Genomic DNA, 23,194 nt, shown 5'->3' on the forward strand with positions numbered 1-23,194 from the left:
GTGGTGTATTTGGACTTTCAGAAGGCTTTCGGTAAGGTCCCGCATAAGAGATTAGCGTGTAAAGTTAAGGCACATGGGATTGGGGGCAAGGTACTGACTTGGATAGAGAACTGGTTGGCAGACAGAAAGCAAAGAGTTGGAATAAACGGGTCTTTTTCCGAGTGGCAGGCAGTGACTAGTGGGGTACCGCAGGGATCGGTCCTAGGACGCCAGCTATTCACACTATAAATGATCTAGACGAGGGAACTAGATGTAATATCTCCAAGTTTGCAGATGACACAAAGCTGGGTGGGCGTGTGTGCTGTGAGGAGGATGTTGAGAAACTCCAATATGATTTGGACAGGTTGGGTGATTGGGCAGATGCCTGACCGATGCAGTATAACGTGGATAAATGCGAAGTTATCCACTTTGGTGGCAAAAACAGGGAGGCAGATAATTATCTGAACAGCAATAGATTGGGAGAAGGGGAAGTGCAATGAGACCTGGGTGTCCTTGTGCACCAGTCGCTGAAGGTAAGCATGCCGGTGCAGCAGGCAGTTAAGAAGGCAAATGGTATGTTGGCCTTCGTAGCGAGAGTGTTTGAGCACAGCAACAAGGATGTCTTGCTGCAGTTGTACAGGGCCTTGGTGAGACCACATTTTGAGTATTGTGTGCAGTTTTGCTCACCTTATCTGAGGAAGGATGTTCTTGCCATGAGTGCAGCTAAGATTCACCAGACTGATACCTGGGATGGCAGGAATGACTTATGAGGAGAGATTGGGTCGACTGGGCTTATACTCGCTGGAGTTTAGAAGAATGAGAGGGGATCTCATTGAAACTTATAAAATTCTAACAGAACTAGACAGACTAGATGCAGGAAGGATGTTCCCGATGGTGGGGGAGTCCAGAACCAGGGGTCACAGTCTAAGGATAAGGGGTAAGCCATTTAGGACTGAGATGAGGAGGAATTTCTTCACCCAGAGAGTGGTGAACCTGTGGAATTCTCTACTACAGAAGGCAGTAGAGGCCAATTCATTAAATATATTCAAGAAGGAGTTGGATATATTTCTTAAGGCTAAAGGGATCAAGGGATATGGGGAGAAGGCAGGGACAGGGTACTGAATTTGGATGATCAGCCATGATCTCATTGAATGGCGGAACAGGCTCGAGGGGCCGAATGGCCTACTCCTGCTCCTATCTTCTATGTTTCTGTGATTCCCTTCTTTTGACTGTTCTTGGTGTTACATAGAATGTACAGCACAGAATCAGGACTTTCAACCCAACTGGTCCATGCCGGTGTTTATGCCCCACACCCACCCTACTTCAATTAACCCGATCAACATATCCTCCTATTCCTTACACACTCATGTGGCTTCCCCTTAAATGCATCTGTACTTTTAGCCGCAACTACTCTTTGTGGTGGCGAGTTCCACATTCTCACCACTCTCTGGGTAAACAAGTTTCTCCTGAATTCCCTCCTGGATTTATTAGTGGCCATCTTATATTTCGTGGATATTAAAACCCCAATAACTGGACTGGATTTTAATATTCTGTATCAATAAATCAGCTTTGTTTGAAACACCCAGTCTATTGAGGCCCTGTTTCTAAGATAAGACGAGAGCTAATTGATGACTTGTTACAGACATTCCTGGTCCTCTCAATGTCGGTGTCCAGGGGAGAAGCTGATGGGTTTGTGTTACTTTCTTGAAGTGAATTTTTGTGTTCATGAAGGTGCTGGATGTCACTGTGGGGAAAAGGAACATTTTAACATTCTCAGCACCTGGTGTCAACATCAAACACTCCCTGGGCAGGTACAGCATGGGTTAGATACAGAGTAAAGCTCCCTCTACACTGTCCCATCAAATACTCCCAGGGCAGGTACAGCACGGGTTAGATACAGAGTAAAGCTCCCTCTACACTGTCCCATCAAACACTCCCAGGGCAGGTACAGCACAGGTTAGATACAGAGTGAATCTCCCTCCACACTGCCCCATCAAACACTCCCAGGGCAGGTACGGCATAGGTTAGATACAGAGTAAAGCTCCCTCTACACTGTCCCATCAAACACTCCCAGGGCAGGTACGGCATGGGTTAGATACAGAGTAAAGCTCTCTCTACACTGTCCCATCAAACACTCCCAGGGCAGATACAGCACGGGTTAGATACAGAGTAAAGCTCCCTCTACACTGCCCCATCAAACACTCCCAGGGCAGGTACAGCACAGGTTAGATACAGAGTAAAGCTCCCTCTACACTGTCCCATCAAACACTCCCAGGGCAGGTACAGCATGGGTTAGATACAGAGTAAAGCTCCCTCTAAACTGCCCCATCAAACACTCCCAGGACAGGTACAGCACGGGTTAGATACAGAGTAAAGCTCCCTCTACACTGTCCCATCAAACACTCCCAGGGCAGGTACAGCATGGGTTAGATACAGAGTAAAGCTCCCTCTACACTGTCCCATCAAACACTCCCAGGGCAGGTACAGCACGGGTTAGATACAGAGTGTCAGCCGTGGCTGGGGCGGCAGCACTCTCTCCTCTGAGTCAGAAAGTTGTGGGTTGAAGTCCCACTCCAGAGACTGGAGTCTAAAACTCTGTGCTGCCCCTCCAGTGCAGTGCTGAGGGTGTAAAGCCCAGTGCAGAGTAAAGTTCCCTCTGCACTGCTCCACTAACAGGCCTGAGGCCCAAACTCAGAAGAGCGCCCTCTGCTGCATTCCACTTGTCTCAGCAGCGGGAGAAGCAGGCAGTTAAGAAGGCAAATGGTATGTTGGCCTTCGTAGCGAGAGGGTTCGAGTACAGGAGCAAGGATGTCTTGCTGCAGTTGTACAGGGCCTTGGTGAGACCACACCTTGAGTATTGTGTGCAGTTTTGGTTGACTTATCTGAGGAAGGATTTTCTTGCCATGGAGTGCAGCGAAGATTCACCAGACTGATACCTGGGATGGCAGGAATGACGTATGAGGAGAGATTGGGTCAATTGGACTTGTACTCGCTGGAGTTTAGAAGAATGAAAGGGGATCTCATTGAAATTGTAAAATTCTAACAGGACTGGACACACTACATGCATTAAGGATGTTCCCGATGGTGGGGGAGTCCAGAACCAGGGGTCACAGTCTAAGGATAAGGGGTAAGACATTTAGGACTGAGATGAGGAGGAATTTTTTCACCCAGAGGGTGGTGAACCTGTGGAATTCTCTACTACAGAAGGCAGTGGAGGCCAATTCATTAAATGTACTCAAGAAGGAGTTGGATATATTTCTTAAGGCTAAAGTGATCAAGGGATATGGAGAGAAGGGAGGGACAGGGTACTGAATTTGGATTAACAACAGAAAATGCTGGAAATACTCAGCAGGCCAGGCAGCATCCATGGAGACAGAAACAGAGTTAACGTTTCAGGTCTGGGAACCTTGATCAGTTTTGATGAAGGGTCCCAGGTCTGAAACGTTAACTCTGTTTCTCTCTCCACGGATGCTACCTGGCCTGCTGAGTATTTCCAGCATTTTCTGTTGTTATTTCAGATTTCCAGCATTCGCAGTATTTTGCTGAAATTACTGAATTTGGATGATCAGCCATGACCTCATTGAATGACGGAGCAGGCTCGCGGGGCCGAATGGCCGACTCCTGCTCCTATCTTCTATATTACCCCCTAATCTTTTCTCATATTCTCTTTGCCCTTCTTATATCCTGTTTCAATTTCCCCCGCACTCTCTGTATTCTGCCTGGTTTTTGACTGTATTCTGTACCTGACATTTGTCGTAAAGCTTTTTCTGTTTTATTCTAACCTCTGTATCCTTTGTCATCGGGAGCTCCAGCTTTGGATGGCCCATCTTTCCTCCTTATGGGAATATGCTTGGTTTGTACCGGAACTATCTCAGCCTTGAAGGCCTGCCATTGGTCTTTCACTGTTTTCCTGGACAATCTGTGTTTCCAGTCCATCTGTACTCGATCCCTTCTCAAATCACTGAAACTGGCTCTCTTCCAGCTGGGTATTTTCACCGCTGATTTTATTATGTCCCTTTCCATAACTACTTTAAACCTAATGATATTGTGATCACTGTTAACCAGATCCCTCCTGCCCCAGAACCGATGAGAGACCCTTTAAATGATCTGACTGTGCAAAGAGGTTTCAGAGTTCATCCCACCTGCTGAGTCACCAGCCTGTTCACACAGATCCTCAAAAAAGGAAGATGTTTTAGAAAGGCTGGTGGCAGTAAAAGTTCGCAGCCATCTCAGAGCAGTGTCCCTTTAATTACAATCTCGCAAAACAAGGAGAATTGCTGTCCCTTTAACTACCACAAATCCCTGTGTGGAGGAGAGGGGAGATACAGTCTGTCCCAGTAACAGTCGCAGAACAGAAATAGCGACCCTGTCCCATAAGGGCCCTCCTGCCATCTGGGAGACGCTACAGATGCATTCGCACCCGTACGACCAGATTTAGGAACAGCTTCTTTCCCAGGGCTGTCATCCTACTGAACTCCACAAATAAACTCTAAAGCCTGCACATCTGCCAATGCACTTTATTATGGTTATGTTTATGTTAATGTATTACAAGCCAAATGTATGTTGAATGTTTAAATGTCTTAATCTAAATGTACACTCTCGGGAGCCGCAAGCCTACAATTCGTTGTACTGCACTTGTGCACTAACAATGACAATAAAGTTGATTGTTATTATTATCCCTGCTTTTCTTCAAGTGTCTCATCCTTAAAATTTTCATCCTTGTTTTCAAATCCCTCCATGGCCTCGCCCCTCCCTATCTCTGGAATCTCTTCCAGCCCCGACAACCTTCCGAGATATTTGCGCTCCTCTAATTCAGGCCTCTTGAGCCTCCCCGATTTTAATCGCTCCACCATTGGTGGCCGTGCCTTCAGCTGCCTGGGCCCTAAGCTCTGGAATTCCTTCCCTAAACCTCTCCATCTCTCTACCTCTCTCTCTCCTTCTTTAAGATGCTCCTTAAAACCTACTTCTTTGACCAAGCTTTTGGTCATCTGCCCGAATATCGCTTTATGTGGCTCGGTGTCAGATTTTGTTTTCTAACGCTCCTGTGAAGAGCCTTGGGATGTTTCACTACATTAAAGGCGCTTTATAAATACAAGTGGTTGTTGTTGTTTCCTGAAACTAATAACTAATTCCCCAGAGGGAAAAAACTTGTACTTTTACTCCCAAATATTAAAAAGTTTGTGCCACAGAAGCACGAGGTTTATCTGCTTTTATTCGTGAATTTAAAAAGTCTGAATTGCAATCTGAGCCCGTGGGTTGTGAGCCAAAGAGCCTTGTGTCCAATGAGGGGAATAAAGGCCCACAGCCTCCCCTGGCCCCAGGCCCTGAACAAGGGACTGGAGAAACTCGCTGCCCTGCGGATCAGACAATCAGCCGGCGCTAGTCCCGCCCCTCAGGCTCTCCGATTGGTTGGAGGACCCGCCGCCAGCTCACTCCTCCAGCCCCGCCCCGCTCGCTTCCTGTTGGTCGGAAGCTCCCGTCAATCAGTCACTGGGCCCGGGTCACGTGTCCCTCACCGACTTTACAAGAAAACCCTGCACGGTCGCCGGGCGGAGCTGCAGGTCGGCGGGAGCGGGGTCGGGAGATTAATAAACTGCGGGTAGTCCGCGCCGCAGGGTTTATAAAGTTGGAGAACGGCCTCAGGCCCGAATGAGATTCAGTGGCCCGGTCTGTGTTCCACCGGACGGCAGCTGTGAGGCTTTTTCTCGGTGACAGGCCCGGGTTACGCGCCGCCATCTTGGTGGAGGAAAGGCAGACCGGTTCCACCTACAGCACGGCGCATGTGTGGCCATCTTGGTACAGGAACAAAGAGTGGGCAGGGCTTCAGGATCCCCGTGACTAGGAGAGACAATCATTGACTCATTGATTTTATTCTCACTCTGCACACAGCGGGTGTGGAACTGAACCCAACCAGAGTAGAGGGAGGGGGAAAACTGGGAGTGGAGGAAAGAAATGTTGGAGATGGTGCGATGGGTTTGGATTTCAGCACAGGGAGGAGGGAGAGTGTGTGGGACCGGGATTTACAGCTTTGGGGGAACGAGAGGAAAGAACGTCCCACAGAAACTAGAATTGTCTGTTTTAAATTTCTATCCTGTATTTACAGTGATGGCTTTTGTAAACTCCTTTTACAGGGTGTGAGAAGGGCAGGATTTACAGACGGGAAACTCAAACCAAACATCACATCAAGATCTGACAGAGTCACTCCATTCATCAGGACCTGAATATCACTGACCTTTGAATATGGAAGGACAAATGTTTGTCTGTTCTGTCTGTGGGAAAAGATTTCAAACATCCGTGTGACTGGAAAACACACACCCGAGTGAGAGTGTTCCAGTGCACTGACTGTGGAAAGAGGTTTAACCAGTTACACAGCCTGAAAAAACATCGCACCATTCACAGTGGGGAGAAACCATACACGTGTTCTGTGTGTGGATGAGGCTTCAACTGATCATCCAACCTGGAGAGACTCAAGGACACCCGCACCACGGAGAAACGGTGGAAATGTGGAGACTGTTGGAAGGGATTCGATTGCCCATCCCAGCTGGAATCTCATCGATGCAGTCACACCGGGGAGAGGCCGTTCACCTGCTCCGAGTGTGGGAAGGGATTCACTCAGTCCTCCCACCTGTTGACACACCAGCGAGTTCCCACCGGGGAGAGAGCGTTCACCTGCTCCGTGTGTGAGAAGGGATTCGCAGAGTTATCCAAGCTCCAGATGCACCAGCGAGTTCACAATGGGGAGAGGCCGTTCACGTGTATTGAATGTGGGAAGGGATTCACTCAGTCATCCAGCCTCCATAGACACCAGCGAGTTCACACTGGGGATAAACCGTTCTCCTGCTCTGTGTGTGGGAAGGGATTTGCAGAGTCATCCAAGCTCCAGATACACCAGCGAGTTCACACTGGGGAGAGGCCGTTCACCTGCTCCGTGTGTGGGATGGGATTCACTCAGTCCTCAACTCTGCTTGAACACCAGCGAGTTCACACTGGAGAGAGGGCGTTTAAATGTTCTGACTGTGGGAAGAGGTTTAAAAGCTCTGGAAATTTGACGACACACCAGCGTACTCACACTGGGGAGAAGCTGTTCACCTGCTCCGTGTGTGGGAAGGGATTCACTCTGTTATCCCACCTGGTGAGACATCAGCGAGTTCACACTGATGGGAAACCATGCAAGTGTTCTGACTGTGGTAAGAGCTTTAAATTGCCGAAGGACCTGAAGAGACACCAGCGAGTTCACACTGTTCTGTAGCTGGGGCGACATGAACGTGGAATGGATGAATGTTTTATAAATTCTTGGACTGCTGTTTAATCTTTAAGGCTGTTGTGCTGATGATTCCCTTCGATTGACTGTTCATGGTGTTACATAGAATGTACAGCACAGAAACAGGCCATTCGGCCCAACTGGTCCATGCCGGTGTTTATGCCCCACACCCACCCTACTTCAATTAACCCGATCAACATATCCTCCCATTCCTTTCTCCCTCATGTGGCTTCCCCATAAATACATCTATGCTGTTCACCTCAACTACTCCCTGTGGTAGCGAGTTCCCCATTCTCACCATTCTCTGGGTAAAGACATTTCTCCTGAATTCTCTACTTAATATATCAGAGACTATTTTATATTGATGGCCCCATAAATATGATGAGATTCTATTAAGCTGACCTGTATGTTGTTGTACTTTGTCTTTGACCCCTACGTAAACCTGAGGTCATCCAAAACTCGGCTGCCCGTGTCCTAACTCGCACCAAGTCCTGTTCGCCCATCACCCCTGTGCTCGCTGACCTACATTGGCTCCCTGTTAAGCAGCACCTTAATTTCAAAATTCTCATCCTTGTTTTCAAATCCCTCCATGGCTTCGCCCCTCCCTTTCTCTGTAATCTCCTCCAGCCCCACAACCCCCCCCCCCCCCGAGATATCGGTGCTCTTCCAATTCTGGCCTCTTGTGCATCCCTGATTTTAATCGCTCCACCACTGGTGGCCGTGCCTTCTGTTGCCTAGGCCCTAGCTCTGGAATTCCCTGCCTAAACCTGCCCAGCTTGCTACCTCTCTTTCATAAGAACATAAGAAATAGGAGCAGGAGTAGGCCATACGGCCCCTCGAGCCTGCTCCGCCATTCAATAAGATCATGGCTGATCATCGACCTCAACTCCACTTTCCCGCCCGATCTCCATATCCCTTGATTCCCCTAGAGTCCAACAATCTATCGATCTCAGCCTTGAATATACTCAATGACTCAACTTTCCCCCTTTTAAGATGCTCCTTAAAACCTACCTCTTTGACCAAGCTTTTGGTCACCTGCCCTAATTTATCCTTAAGTGGATCGGTGTCAAATTTTGTCTTAAAATACTCCTGTGCAGCGCTTTGGGATGTTTTACTTCGTTAAAGGCACTATATAAATACAAGTTGTTGTTGTTTTGATGAATGAAACATTACTGAGCCCCTGTACCCGTGTTATGGGATGAAGTGCCAGACAAGTGAAGGCACAACGTCTGGGTGTGAATCTAATAATAACCTCACGGACCGTATAGGTGTGATAACCAGACGGGCTTGTGGTTATAGTCTGGTCACAGATGGATTGAATTCCCTGAATTAGCAGGAGTTCAGGAGGCGGTCAACAGACGGGTCCAAACAATCCCATTTCCTGAGCGGTAACCAAGCTTGTGTATAAGAACAGGCCACTTAAGCCGTTGTCAGTTGGAACAGACTCAAGAAGATCGCGCGTGAATCCACTGTACTTCCATTCTCCAGATTGAGGGAATTATCACCCGATCTGTGTTATGCAGCGCTCTTAATAAAGTCTGGAGAGACAGTTTGTGTTCTTGTGAGCTTGATTATCTGGTATCCGAAACCCTGGGACTCCCGATCATTGGAGTCAACCTCAGTGTGTGGAAAGGGATTCCCTGGTGTATCCCACCCGCTGACACACCAGAGTGTCCACAGTGTGACTGCGGTGGGTCGATTCCACTGTTTCCGATGCCTTTAATCACATCCAGGACTGAACCATGTTAATTCAGGCAACTGGGGCTTGTTAATGTTAAGAGCTCCCAATAACTGGGCTGGATTTAAAGATTATTCCCTGTTCTCTCAGTACTGGTGAGCAGAGAGAAGCTGATGTTATAGAATCATAGAGCACTGTAGGATGCCTTTCGGCCCATCGTGCTGGTGCCGGCTCTCTGAAAGAGCGATGCAATTAGTCCCACTGCCCTGCTCTTTCCCCACAGCCCTGCAAATTTCTGCCTATTGTATATATCTAATTCCCTTTTGAAAGTTACTATTGAATCTGCTTCCACCTCCCATTCAGGCAGTGCATTCCAGATCATCACAATTCGCTGTGTAAAAAAAGTCTCCTCATTTCCTCTCTCGATTCTTTTGCCAATGATCTGAAATCTGTGTCCTCTCGTTACTGACCCTCCTGCCAGTGACAACAGTTTGCTCGATCAAAACCCCTCATAATTTTGAGCACCTCGATCACAGCTGCACTTAACCGTCTCTGCTCCAAGTTATATTGTCAGTGTTTTGTGAATTGTTGCTGTGATCGAGGTGCTGGATGTCCGTGCCTGGGGACTGGGGCATTCTATCCTCCGTAGCCTTGTAGGTTACGGCACTTCAAGTGCATATCCAAGTACTTTTTAAATGTGATGAGGGTCTCTGCCTCGACCACCCTTTCATGCACTGAGTTCCAGACCCCCACCACCCGCTGGGTGAAAAAAAAATCTCCTCAAACCACCTCTAAACTTCTGACCAATTACTTTATATCTGTGCCCCCTGGTTATTGACCTCCCTGCTAAGGGAAATAGATCCTTCCTGTCCACTCGATCTAGGCCCCTCATAATTTTATACACCTCAGTTAAGTCTCCCCTCAGCCTCCTCCGTTCCAAAGAAAACAACCCCAGCCTATCCAATCTTTCCTCATAGCTAAAATTCCCCAGTCCAGGCCACATCCTCGTAAATCTCCTCTGCACCCCCTCTAGTACAATCACATCCTTCCTGTAATGTGGTGACCAGAACTGCACGCAGTGTTCTAGCTGTGGCCTAACTAGTGTTTTATACAGTTCAAGCATAACCTCCCTGCTCTTATATTCTATGCCTCGGCTAATAAAGGCAAGTATCCCGTGTGCTGTCTTAACCACCTTATCTACCTGTCCTACTACCTTCAGGGATCTGTGGACATGCACTCCAAGGTCCCTCTGATCCTCTGCACTTCTCAGTGTCCTACCATTTATAGTGTATCCCCTTGCCTTGTTAGCCCTCTCCAAATGCATTACCTCACACTTCTCCAGATTGAATTCCATTTGCCACTGTTCTGCCCACCTGACCAGTCCATTGATATCTTCCTGCAGTCTGCAGCTTTCTTCTTCATTATCAAGCACACGGCCAACTTTTGCATCATCTGCAAACTTCTTAATCATGCCCCCTACATTCAAGTCCAAATCATTGATTTATACCACAAAAAGCAAAGGGCCCAGTACTGAGCCCTGTGGAACCCCACTGGAAACAGCCTTCCAGTCACAAACACCCCCTTCGACCTTTACCCTTTGTTTCCTGCCTCTGATCCAATTTTGGATCCAACTTGTCACTTTGCCTTGGATCCCACGGGCTTTTACTTTCGTGACCAGTCTGCCATGTGGGACCTTATCAAAAGCCTTGCTAAAATCCATATAGACTACATCAAATGCACTACCCTCATCGACCCTCCTTCTTACCTCCTCAAAAAATGCAATCAGGTTAGTCAGACACGACCTTCCCTTAACAAATCTATGCTGACTGTCCCTGATTAATCTGCATCTTTCTAAATGAAGATTTATCCTGTCCCTCAGAATCTTTTCCAATAATTTTCCCACCACCGAGGTTAGGCTGACTGGCCTGTAATTACTCGGTCTATCCCTTTCTCCCTTTTTAATCAACGGTACCCCGTTAGCAGTCCTCCAGTGTTCCGGCACCACACCTGTAGCCAGAGAGGATTGGAAAATGATGGTCAGAGCCTCTGCTATTTCCTCTCTTGCTTCTCTTAACAGTCTGGGATACATTTCATCCGGGCCTGGGGATTTATCCACTTTCCAAAATGCTAAACCCCTTAATACTTCCTCTTACACTATGTTTATTTCATCTAATATTTCACACTCCTCCTCCCTGATTGTGATGTCAGCATCGTCCCTCTCTTTTGTGAAAACAGATGTAAAGTATTCATTAATATATATATGATGTGAGGTTAGTGTCCCCTTACCCCTGTTTATTATTCAATCAGTGATTGTCCCTTTGCCAGGCCCGCTGCCTGCGGCCCCTCTCCCAGATTCCAGCCCCAGCTCTGTGCTGACTGAGCTGCTCTCACCTGGGGACAGCACGTCACAATCGGCCCCAGCGCACCTGAGCTGGAGAGGAGGACCCGCCCCCTTGCCGCACTGCCATTGGTTGGAGGATCCGCCACCAGTCGGCTCTGCCTATGCTCTTCCTATTGGTCAGAGCTCCCGTCAGTCACAGGCTGCGCCGAGCAATCACGTGCTGCGGTTCACTCCGCCCCCCTCGCAAAACTCACTTTCCCTCACTGATTGCGGCTCTTCAACACCGACTTTACAAAGAAAGCCCCGTGCGACAGCCTGGAGCTCGGGGGCCCAGCGCACGGGTGCGGGGGAGGATGATTGACAGGGGCCTAGGGTGTGTGCTGAGCATGCGCGGTGCGGGCCGGGCGCCTGTGGAGCAGGAGAGGGCGGGGCCATGGGGTGCATGCGCAGGGCCAGCCACAACTCAGCGCGGTGGCCGGAGCTGATGAGAGACACAAGAACATAAGGCGTAGGAACAGGAGTAGGTCATTTGGCCCCTCGAGCCTGCTCCGCCATTCAATAAAATCATGGCTGATCTGATCTTGGCCTCAACTCCACTTCCCTGCCTGCTCCCCATAACCCTTGACTCCCTTATCATTCAAAAATCTGTCTATCTCCACCTTAAACACACTCAATGACCCAGCCTCCACAGCTCTCTGGGGAAGAGAATTCCAAAGGTCAGAGGTTGGGTATCCTGTGGCAAGTGTCTCACCTCCTGACTCCCCAAAGCATTTCCACCATCTACAAGGCACAACTCAGGAGTGTGATAGAATACTCTCCACTTGCCTGGATGAGTGCAGCTCCAACAGCACTCAAGAAGCTTGACACCATCCAGGACAAAGCAGCCCGCTTGATTGGCACCCCAGCCACCACCTTAAATATTCACTCGCTGCACCACCGGCGCACCGTGGCTGCAGTGTGTTCCATCTACTCGCCAATACTTCTTCAGCAGCACCTCCCAAACCCGCGACCTCTACCACTTAGAAGGACAAGGGCAGCAGGTGCATGGGAACACCACCACCTAGAAGTTCCTCTCCAAGTCACACACCATCCTGACTTGGAAATATATCGCCGATCCTTCATCGTCACTGGATCAAAATCCTGGAACTTCCTCCCTAACAGCACTATGGGAGTACCTTCACCACAAGGACTGCAGCGGTTCAAGAAGGCGGCTCACCACCACCTGCTCAAGGGCAATTAGGGATGGGCAATAAATGCTGGCCTTGCCAGTGATGCCCACACCCCATAAATGTAGAGGGAGCTGTATTCTGTATCTCATCCCTGCTGTACCTGTCCTGGGAGTTTTTAATGGGACAGTGCGGAGGGAGTCTTAACCTGTATCTAACCCATGCTAATCATCCACTTAATTTTTTTAATAGAATAATAAACTATAACAATTTAATCTCATCTTCTAACCCTTTCTAAAATTGTGCTAGTTGCCCATGCGCTGAGTGTATCCAAGCATTGCTCCAATGGACGCCGCGTGGCTCATCCCGGTATCTGAAATCACAGGAATCAACTTTCATTGATCTTCTCATCCTCCTCCTATTGCTTTCTCCAAATGTATCTCTGCGCTACTCAGCCGACCGAGACAATGGCGGTGGTTGTTACCCAGAATGCCCTATCTATAAACGCGTCTTTTTCCGAGTGGCAGGCAGTGACTAGTGGGGTACCGCAGGGATCAGTCCTAGGACCCCAGCTATTCACAATATATATTAATGATCTAGACGAGGGAACTAGATGTAATAGCTCCAAGTTTGCAGATGACACAAAGCTGGGTGGGCATGTGTGCTGTGAGGAGGATGCTGAGAAACTCCAGTATGATTTGGACAGGTTGGGTGATAGGGCAGAAGCATGGCAGATGCAGGATAATGTGGATAAATGCGAGGTTATCCACTTTGGTGGCAAAAACAGGAAGGCAGATTATTATCTGAATGGCAATAGATTGGGAGAAGGGGAAGTGCAACGAGACCTGGGTGTCCTTGTGCACCAGTCGCTGAAGGTAAGCATGCAGGTGCAGCAGGCGGTTAAGAAGGCAAATGGTATGTTGGCCTTCATAGCGAGAGGATTCGAGTACAGGAGCAAGGACGTCTTGCTGCAGTTGTACAGGGCCTTGGTGAGACCACACCTTGAGTATTGTGTGCAGTTTTGGTCACCTTATCTGAGGAAGGATGTTCTTGCCATGGAGGGAGTGCAGTGAAGATTCACCAGACTGATACCTGGGATGGCAGGAATGACGTATGAGGAGAAATTGGGTCAGTTGGGCTTATATTCGCTGGAGTTTAGAAGAATGAGAGGGGATCTCACTGAAACTTATAAAATTCTAACAGGACTAGACAGAGTAGATGTAGGAAGGATGTTCCCGATGGTGGGGGAGTCCAGAACCAGGGGTCACAGTCTAAAGATAAGGGGTAAGCCATTTAGGACTCAGATGAGGAGGAATTTCTTCACCCAGAGAGTGTTGAACCTGTGGAATTCTCTACCACAGAAGGCAGTAGAGGCCAATTCATTAAATATATTCAAGAAGGAGTTAGATATATTTCTTAAGGCTACAGGGATGTTAAACTATGCCATGTTCTTCGCAGCCTTCAACATATCATTGATGACGATGAACACCTCGCTAAGGCCATCCCCAAGCCTCCACTGCTCGCACTCAAACAGCTGCCTAACCTCAAACAGACGATCTTTCGCAGCAAATTACTCAGCTTTCAGGAGAACAGCGACCACGACAACACACAACCCTGCCACGGCAACCTCTGCAAGATATGCCAGATCATCAACACAGATACCATCATCACACGTGAGGACACCACCCACCAAGTACATGGTACATACTCATGTGACTCGGCCAACGTTGTCTACCTCATACGTTGCAGGAAAGGATGCCCCGGAGCATGGTACATCGGCGAGACCATGCAGACACTGCGACAATGGATGAACGGACACTGTGCAACAATCGCCAGGCAGGAGTGTTCCCTCCCAGTCGGGGCACACTTCAGCAGTCAAGGACATTCAGCCTCCGATCTTTGAGTAAGCATTCTCCAAGGCGGCCTTCGAGACACACGACAACGCCAAATCGTCGAGCAGAAACTGATAGCCAAGTTCCGCACTCATGAGGACGGCCTCAACCGGGATCTTGGGTTCATGTCACGCTACATGTAACCCCACCCGACGTAGGGTCATCCAGACTCGAGTCGTCGTTGGCTTGTTCTCTCTACACAGATGCGACTGGACCTGATGTGATTTCCAGCAAAAAAAATGTTTTGTCTTTTTTGTTTTCCATACAGACCCCAGCATCTGCAACATTTGACCCCTTGTGACCCCACCTCATTGTTCTTTGATGTAATGTTTTCCTGACGGACCTGTTTGGACACCATTCACACCTTTGATTCATAGAAGATAGGAGCAGGAGTAGGCCATTCGGCCCTTCGAGCCTGCTCCGCCATTCAATGAGATCATGGCTGCCGAGTTGTGATAAATGGCAGTTAGAAAGATTACCTGTAATCATCTGGCATTATTCTCTGACTATATAAGCTGGGTCTATATGCATCTCTTCACTTCACCTGACGAAGGAGCAGCGCTCCGAAAGCTTGTGATTTCAAATAAAGCTGTTGGACTATAACCTGGTGTTGTGTGACTTCTTACATTTGTCCACCCCAGTCCAACATCGGCATCTCCACACCATGGCAAATGGAATTGAATCTGGAGAACTGTGAGGTAATGCATTTGGGGAGGGCTAACAAGGCAAGGGAATAGACTATAAATGGTAGGACACTGAGAAGTGCAGAGGATCAGAGGGACCTTGGAGTGCATGTCCACAGATCCCTGAAAGTAGCAGGACAGGTAGATAAGGTGGTTAAGAAGGCACACGGGATACTTGCCTTTATTAGCTGAGGCATAGAATATAAGAGCAGGGAGGTTATACTTGAACTGTATAAAACACTAGTTAGGCTGCAGCTAGAATACTGCGTGCAGTTCTGGTCACCACATTACAGGAAGGATGTGATTGCACTTGAGTGGGTGCAGAGGAGATTTACCAGGATGTTGCCGAGGCTGGGGAATTTTAGCTATGAGGAAAGATTGGATAGGCTGGGGTTGTTTTCTTTGGAACAGAGGAGGCTGAGGGGAGACCTAATTGCGGTGTATAAAATTATGTGGGGCCTAGATAGAGTGGATAGGAAGGACCTATTTCCCTTAGCAGAAGGGTCAATAACCAGGGGGCATAGGTTTAAAGTAATTGGTCTGAAGTTTAGAGGGGATTTGAGGAGAAATGTTTTCACCCAGAGGGTGGTGGGGGTCTGGAACTCACTGCCTGAAAGGATGGTAGAGGCAGAGACCCTCATCACATTTAAAAAGCACTTGGATATGCACTTGAAGTGCCGTAACTTACAAGGCTACGGACCAAGTGCTGGAAAGTGGGATTAGGGTGGATAACTCTTTGTCGGCCGGCACGGACAAAATGTGCCGAATGGCCTCCTTGTGTGCTGTAAATTTCTTTGATTCTATGATTCATTGATCATCCCATTCCCAAGCTGACTCTGTGTTAACACCTCAGACGAGCCGTCCCACGTAGGGTGACTCCCTCAACCTGTTCTCCCGGTTACAGAACCAGTTTGTCTCTCAGGAATGCCCAAGGCTCTGTTGTCTGTCCACCAACTCACTCGTGACCTCACATGTTGCAACAAGTCTGCTGCCTGAGCAGTTTGCAGTGTTATTAGGTCTGTAGGTCTCTTAGCAACCACCTCCCTTATCGAGGCAAAGGGCTCATCTCCTGACTTTGGGTGTTATCATTCCAAACTTCAGCATTCCCTGTCTTTTAGCTTCAATCTGTCTGTGTCCACCCAGTGACAACACTGAGCTCCTCCATCCAACCACTGACACTCGCCCTCTTGCTGAGAAAGAAAGACTTGCATTTATATAGCACCTTTCACAACCTCAGGGTGTCCCAGAGTGCTTTACAGCCAATGAAGTACTTCTGAAGTGTAGTCACTGTTGTAATGTAGGAAAGGCGGCAGCCAATTGGTGCACAGCAAGCTCCCACAAACAGCAATGTGACAATGACCAGATAATCTATTTCAGTGATGTTGATTGAGGGATAAATATTGGCCCCAGGACACCGGGGAGAACTCCCCTGCTCTTCTTCAATGTAGTGCCATGGGATCTTTTACATCCACCTGAAAGAGCAGACGGGGGCCTCGGTTTAACATCTCATCCGAAAGACGGCACCTCTGACAGCGCAGCACTCTCTCAGTACTGGAGTGTCAGCCTAGATTTTTATGCTCAAGTCTCTGGACTGGGACTTGAACCCACGACCTTCTGACTCAGAGGTGAGAGTGCTGCCCACTGAGCTAAAGTGCCTGGAGCTAAGCCAGCTGGGATACTTGACATAGGATTACATCGGATATACGGCACCGAAACAGGCCATTCGGCCCAACCAGTCCATGCCGGTGTTTATGCTCCACTCGAGCCTCCTCCCGTCTTTCCTCATCTAAATCTATCAGCATAACCCTCGATTCCCTTCTCCCTCATATGCTTGTCTAGCCTCCCCTTAAATGCATCGATACTATTCGCTTCAACCACTCCCTGTGGCAGCGAGTTCCACATTCTCACCACTCTCTGGGTAAAGAAGTTTCTTCTGAATTCCCGATTGGATTTCTTGGTGACTATCTTATATTGATGGCCTCTAGTTATGCTCTTCCCCACAAGTGGAAACATTCTCTCTGTATCCACTCTATCAAAAATTTTCATAATTTTAAAGACCTCTATTAGGTCACCCCTCAACCTTCTGTTTTCAAGAGAAAAGAGACCCAGCTTGTTCATCCTTTCCTGATATGTATACCCTCACATTTCTGGTGTCATCCTTGTAAATCTTCTCTGCACCCTCTCCAGTGCCTCTATATCCTTCTTATAATATGGCGACCAGAACTGTACGCAGTACTCTAAGTGTGGTCTAACCAAGGTTCGATACAGGTTTAGCATAACTTCACTACTTTTCAATTCTATACCTCTAGAAATAAACCCTAGTGCTTGGTTTGCTTTTTTTTTTATGGCCTTGCTAACCTGTGTTGCAACTTTTAGTGATTTGTGTATTTGTACTCCGAGATCCCTTTGTTCCTCTACCCCACCAAGACTCGCACCCTCCAAGTGATAAGTGACCTCCCCATTCTTCCTACCAATATGTAATACCTCGCATTTATCTGTTTAGCCTTGGTCAGTCTGCAAAAACTCTGAAATGTTTAATAATGAAATCAGGGAGTCAAAAAGCTCAGGTGAGGCAGTTTAAAAAGACAGTCCCTGACCAGAGATTGCTGGATGCTGACACTCGGTGCTCACGAGGATAGAATGTCCCATTCCCCAGGCACGGACATCCAGCACCTCGATCACAGCAACAATTCACAAAACACTTGCAATATAACTTGGAGCAGAGACGGTTAAGTGGAGCTGTGATCGAGGTGCTCAAAATTATGAGGGGTTTTGATTGAGCAAACAAGGAGAAGCTGTTGTCACTGGCAGGAGGGTCGGTAACGAGAGGACACAGATTTCAGATCATTGGCAAAAGAATCGAGAGAGGAAATGAGGAGACTTTTTTTACACAGCGAATTGTGATGATCTGGAATGCACTGCCTGAATGGGAGGTGGAAGCAGATTCAATAGTAACTTTCAAAAGGGAATTGGATATATACTAAAACCAGAAATTTGCAGGGCTGTGGGGAAAGAGCAGGGCAGTGGGACTAATTGCATCGCTCTTTCAGAGAGCCGGCACCAGCACGATGGGCCGAAAGGCATCCCACTGTGCTCTATGATTCTATAACATCAGCTTCTCTCTGCTCACTAGTACTGAGAGAACAGGGAATAATCTTTAAATCCAGCCCAGTTATTGGGGGCTCTTAACATTAACAAGCCCCAGTTGCCTGAATTAACACGGTTCAGTCCTGGATGTGATTAAAGGCATCGGAAACAGTGGAATCGAACCACCGCAGTCACACTGTGGACACTCTGGTGTGTCAGCGGGTGGGATACACCAGGGAATCCCTTTCCACACACTGAGGTTGACTCTAATGATCGGGAGTCCCAGGGTTTCGGATACCAGATAATCAAGCTCACAAGAACACAAATTGTCTCTCCAGACTTTATTAAGGGCGCTGCATAACACAGATCGGGTGATAATGCCCTCAATCTGGAGAATAGAAGTACAGTGGATTCACGCGCGATCTTCTCGAGTCTGTTCCAACTGACAATGGCTTAAGTGGCCTGTTCTTATACACAAGCTTGGTTACCACTCAGGAAATGGGATTGTTTGGACCCGTCTGTTGACCGCCTCCTGAACTCCTGCTAATTCAGGGAATTTAGACCATCTGTGACCAGACTATAACCACAAGCCCGTCTCTTTATCACACCTATACGGTCCGTGAGGTTATCAGATTCACACCCAGACGTTCTGTCTTTTCTTGTCTGGCACTTCATCCCATAACACGGGTACAGGGGCTCAGTAATGCTTCATTCATCAGAAAAAGACAAAGTACAACAACATACTGCTCAGCTTAACAGAATCTCATCATATTTATGTGGCTCTAAATATAAAAGTCACCAATAAATCCAGGAGGGAATTCAGGAGAAACTTCTTTACCCAGAGAGTGATGAGAATGGGGAACTCACTCCCACAAGGAGTAGTTGAGGCCAATGGTATAGATGTATTTAAGGAGAAGCCAGATAAACATAGGAGGATATGTTGGAGGAGGCTCGTGTGGAGCATAAACCCCGGCATGGACCAGTTGGGCCGAATGGCCTGTTTCTGTGCTGTACATTCGATGTAATAACATGAACAGTCCACCGGTGCGCTCGAGGCCTTCCGTGACCGGTGGGTACTGGAGGGACTGGCGTGCATCATCACCACCGAAAATAGAATTTTAATTTCATTTAAGTTTCCTTTCAACTTTTGTTGTTATGTTCCAGGTTTTATTGGTTGTGATGGTTGACTTTTAATAGGCAATTGCCTGTGATAAGGAGAAAAACAAAAATAACATTAACAGTCAAATCAAGGGAATCATCAGCACAACAGATTGAAAGTTTAAACAGCAGTCCAAGAATTTATAAAACATTCATCCATTCCACGTTCATGTCACCCCAGCTGTCTACAGGGCCCTGCATTACAGAACAGTGTGAACGCGCTGGTGTCTCAGCAGGTCATTGGAGCTTTTAAAGCTCTCCCCACAGTCAGAACATGTAAACGCTCTCTCATCAGTGTGAACAAGCTGGTGTGCCAGCAGGTTGGTGGACTGCAAGAATCCCTTCCCACACACAGAGCAGGGAAATGGCCTCTCCCCAGTGTGAACTTGCTGGTGTCTGGTCAGAGCCCTGGAGCGTTTAAAACTCTTACCACAGTCAGAACATGTAAACGGTCTCTGATCTGTGTGAACAAGCTGGTGTGTAGTCAGGTCCCGGGAGTATTTAAAGCTCTTCCCACAGTCAGAACATGTAAACGGCCTCTCATCAGTGTGAACAAGCTGGTGTGTAGTCAGAGCCCCGGATCTTTTAAAGGTCTTCCCACAGTCAGAACATTTAAAGGGTCTCTCATCAGTGTGAACAAGCTGGTGTATCAGCAAGTTAGATGAATCAGTGAATCCCTTCCCACACACAGAGCAGGGAAATGGCCTCTCCCCAGTGTGAACTCGCTGGTGTTTGGTCAGAGCCCCGGAGCTTTTAAAACTCTTCCCACAGTCAGAACATGTAAACGGTCTCTCATCGGTGTGAACAAGCTGGTGATCCTTCAGATCCCTGGGGCATTTAAAGCTCTTCCCACAGTCAGAACATTTAAATGGTTTCTCATCAGTGTGAACAAGCTGGTGTGTCAGCAGGGTCGATGAATCAGTGAATCCCTTCCCACACACAGAGCAGGGAAATGGCCTCTCCCCGGTGTGAACTCGCTGGTGACTGGTCAGAACCCTGGAGCTTTTAAAACTCTTCCCACAGTTGGAACATGTAAACGGTCTTTCATCAGTGTGGACAAGCTGGTGTTCCTTCAGATCCCTGGAGAATTTGAAGCTCTTACCACAGTCGGAACATTGAAACGGTCTTTCATCAGTGTGGACAAGCTGGTGTTCCTTCAGATCCCTGGAGAATTTGAAGCTCTTACCACAGTCGGAACATTGAAACGGTCTCTCATCAGTGTGAACTCTCTGGTGTCTCAGCAGGTGAGATGTGCAAGTGAATCCCTTCCCACACACGGAGCAGGTGAACGGACTGTCCCCAGGGTGACTGTGCGGATGAACTTCTGATGTAGACGGGGAACTGAATCCCTTCCCGCTGTCCCCGCCTTTACCCGGTTTCTCCCCGGTGTGACGGAGCACGTGTCTCGCCAGGTCAGGCGATCGGCTGAATCCGAGTCCACACACGGAACACGTGTGCGGTTTGTCTGTGCTGTGATCGCTGCTCTCTCCTTCCATGTGCAAAGGCCGATGATATTCAGGTCCTGATGAATTGAGCGACTCTGTCAGATCCTGACGTGATGTTTGGTCTGAGCTTCCTGTCTGTAAATGCTCCATTTCTAAAACCCTGTAAAAGGAGTGTAGAAAGGGGTAAGAGGGAGAATGTTGTCTCATGTCCCCCTTTCCCAGCCCAGGGGCAGTGAAGCTGATTTTCAGGCCCCAGCTGCTGCACAGGTTGGTTGAAAGTATCAACAGTAATGGCGGCTGCAATTCCCACAAGCCCCCGCGCTCCAGAAAGCGCTCCAGCCGCCGCGCTGAGTTGTGGCTGACACCACGCAGCGCCCCATGGCCCCGCCCTCTCCTGCTCCACAGGCGCCCGGCCCGCACCGCGCATGCTCAGCACACCCCCTGGGCCCCTGTCAATCATCCTCCTCCGCGCCTGCGCGCTGGGCCCCTGAGCTCCAGGCTGCCGCACGGGGCTTTCTTTGTAAAGTCGGTGTTGGTAAAGAGCCACGATCAGTGAGGGAAACATAGAAACATAGAAGATAGGAGCAGGAGTAGGTCATTCGGCCCCTCGAGCCTGCTCCGCCATTCAATGCGATCATGGCTGATCATCCGAATTCAGTAACCTGTCCCTGCTTTCTCCCCATATCCCTTTAGCCTTAAGAAATATATCCAACTCCTTCTTGAATATATTTAATGAATTGGCCTCTACTGCCTTCTGTGGTAGAGAATTCCACAGGTTCACCACTCTCTGGGTGAAGAAATTCCTCCTCATCTCTGTCCTAAATGGCCTACCCCTTATCCTTAGACTGTGACCCCTGGTTCTGGACTCCCCGGCCATCGGGAACATCCTTCCTGCATCTAGTCTGTCTAGTCCTGTTAGAATTTTATAAGTTTCAATGAGATCCCCTCTCATTCTTCTAAACTCCAGCGAGTATAAGCCCAATCGACCCAATCTCTCCTCATATGTCAGTGCCTCTCTCTTTCTGTATCGTGTAAGAGCAGGGAGGTTCTGCTTGAACTGTACAAAACACCAGTTAGGCCACCGCTAGAGTGCTGCGTGCAGTTCTGGTCGCCCCATTGCAGGAAAGATGTGACTGCTCGAGACGGGAGATTTACGAGGATGTTGCCAGGACTAGAGAATTTTAGCTACCAGGAAAGATTGGAGAGGCTGGGGTTGTTTTCTTTGGAACAGAGGAGGCTGAGGGGAGACCTGATTGAGGTGTATAAAATAATGAGGGGCAGAGAGAGAGTGGATAGGAAGGACCTATTTCCCTTAGCAGACAGATCAATAACCAGGGGGCACAGATTTAAATTAATTGGTTGGAAGTTTAGAGGGGATTTGAGGAGAAATGTTTTTCACCCAGAGGGTGGTGGGGGTCTGGAACTCACTGCCTGAAAGGGTGGTAGAGGGAGAGACCCTCATCACATTTAAAAAGTACTTGGATATGTACTTGAAGTGCCGTAACCTACAAGGCTACGGGCCAAGTGCTGGAAAGTGGGATTAGGGTGGAGAGCTCTTTGTCGGCCGGCACGGACAAGATGGGCCGAATGGCCTCCTCCTGTGCTGTAAATTTCTATAATTCTATGAATTGTAGTTAAAGGGACAGACACCCCACAAACTCTGTTCCCTAGCCACTGACTCCATCCCTCTCCCTAACATTTGTCTGAGGCTGAACATAGAAACATAGAAGATAGGAGCATTCGGCCCCTCGAGCCTGCTCCGCCATTTAATGAGATCATGGCTGATCATCCAAATTCAGTACCCTGTCCCTGCCTTCTCCCCATATCCCTTGATCCCTTTAGCCTTAAGAATTATATCTAACTCCTTCTTGAATATATTTAATGAATTGGCCTCCACTGCCTTCTGTGGTAGAGAATTCCACAGGTTCACCACTCTCTGGGTGAAGAAATTCCTCCTCATCTCTGTCCTAAATGGTTTACCCCTTATCCTAAGACTGTGACCCCTGGTTCTGGACTCCCCGACCATCGGGAACATCCTTCCAGCATCTAGTCTGTCTAGTCCCGTTAGAATTTTATAAGTTTCAATAAGATCCCCTCTCATTCTTCCGAACTCCAGCGAGTACAAGCCAAATCGACCCAATCTCTCCTCATACATCATTCCTGCCATCCCAGGTATCAGCCTGGTGAATCTTCGGTGCACTCCCTCCATGGCAAGAACATCCTTCCTCAGATAAGGCGACCAAAACTGCACACAATACTCAAGATGTGGTCTCACCAAGGCCCTGTACAACTGCAGCAAGACATCCTTGTTCCTGTACTCAAACCCTCTCGCTACGAAGGCCAACATACCATTTGCCTTCTGAACCGCCTGCTGCACCTGCATGCTTACCTTCAGCGACTGGTGCACAAGGACACCCAGGTTTCGTTGCACTTCCCCATCTCCCAATCTATTGCCATTCAGATAATAATCTGCCTTCCTGTTTTTGACACCAAAGTGGATAACC

The 23,194-nt window shown here is 48.3% G+C and overlaps 2 protein-coding genes across 2 annotated transcripts in view; one reads left to right on the forward strand and one right to left on the reverse strand.

Annotated features, from left to right (window-relative positions):
• Positions 1–20,825, reverse strand: part of LOC147084078 (uncharacterized) — a 40,587-nt gene extending 19,762 nt beyond the window's left edge. Inside the window, exons 1-2 of the mRNA XM_085979872.1 lie at positions 19,858–20,825; positions 19,450–19,773 (exon numbers count right to left, since the gene is read on the reverse strand). Of these exons, the coding sequence (XP_085835998.1) occupies positions 19,450–19,773; positions 19,858–20,741 (1,208 nt within the window). The 5' untranslated portion in view covers positions 20,742–20,825. The remainder of the gene's footprint in view (positions 1–19,449; positions 19,774–19,857) is intronic.
• LOC147084080 (uncharacterized) lies at positions 1,705–19,274 on the forward strand. Its single transcript, XM_085979882.1, is given in 3 exon segments — positions 1,705–1,710; positions 6,344–7,166; positions 19,252–19,274. Coding segments are annotated over 3 exon segments (852 nt in total).
• Positions 20,826–23,194: the final 2,369 nt, after the last annotated feature.

Source organism: Somniosus microcephalus, unplaced genomic scaffold, assembly GCF_052327205.1.
Source record: "Somniosus microcephalus isolate GS21.2 unplaced genomic scaffold, FLI_Smic_1.0 scaffold2, whole genome shotgun sequence".
Taxonomy (NCBI): Eukaryota; Metazoa; Chordata; class Chondrichthyes; order Squaliformes; family Somniosidae; genus Somniosus; species Somniosus microcephalus.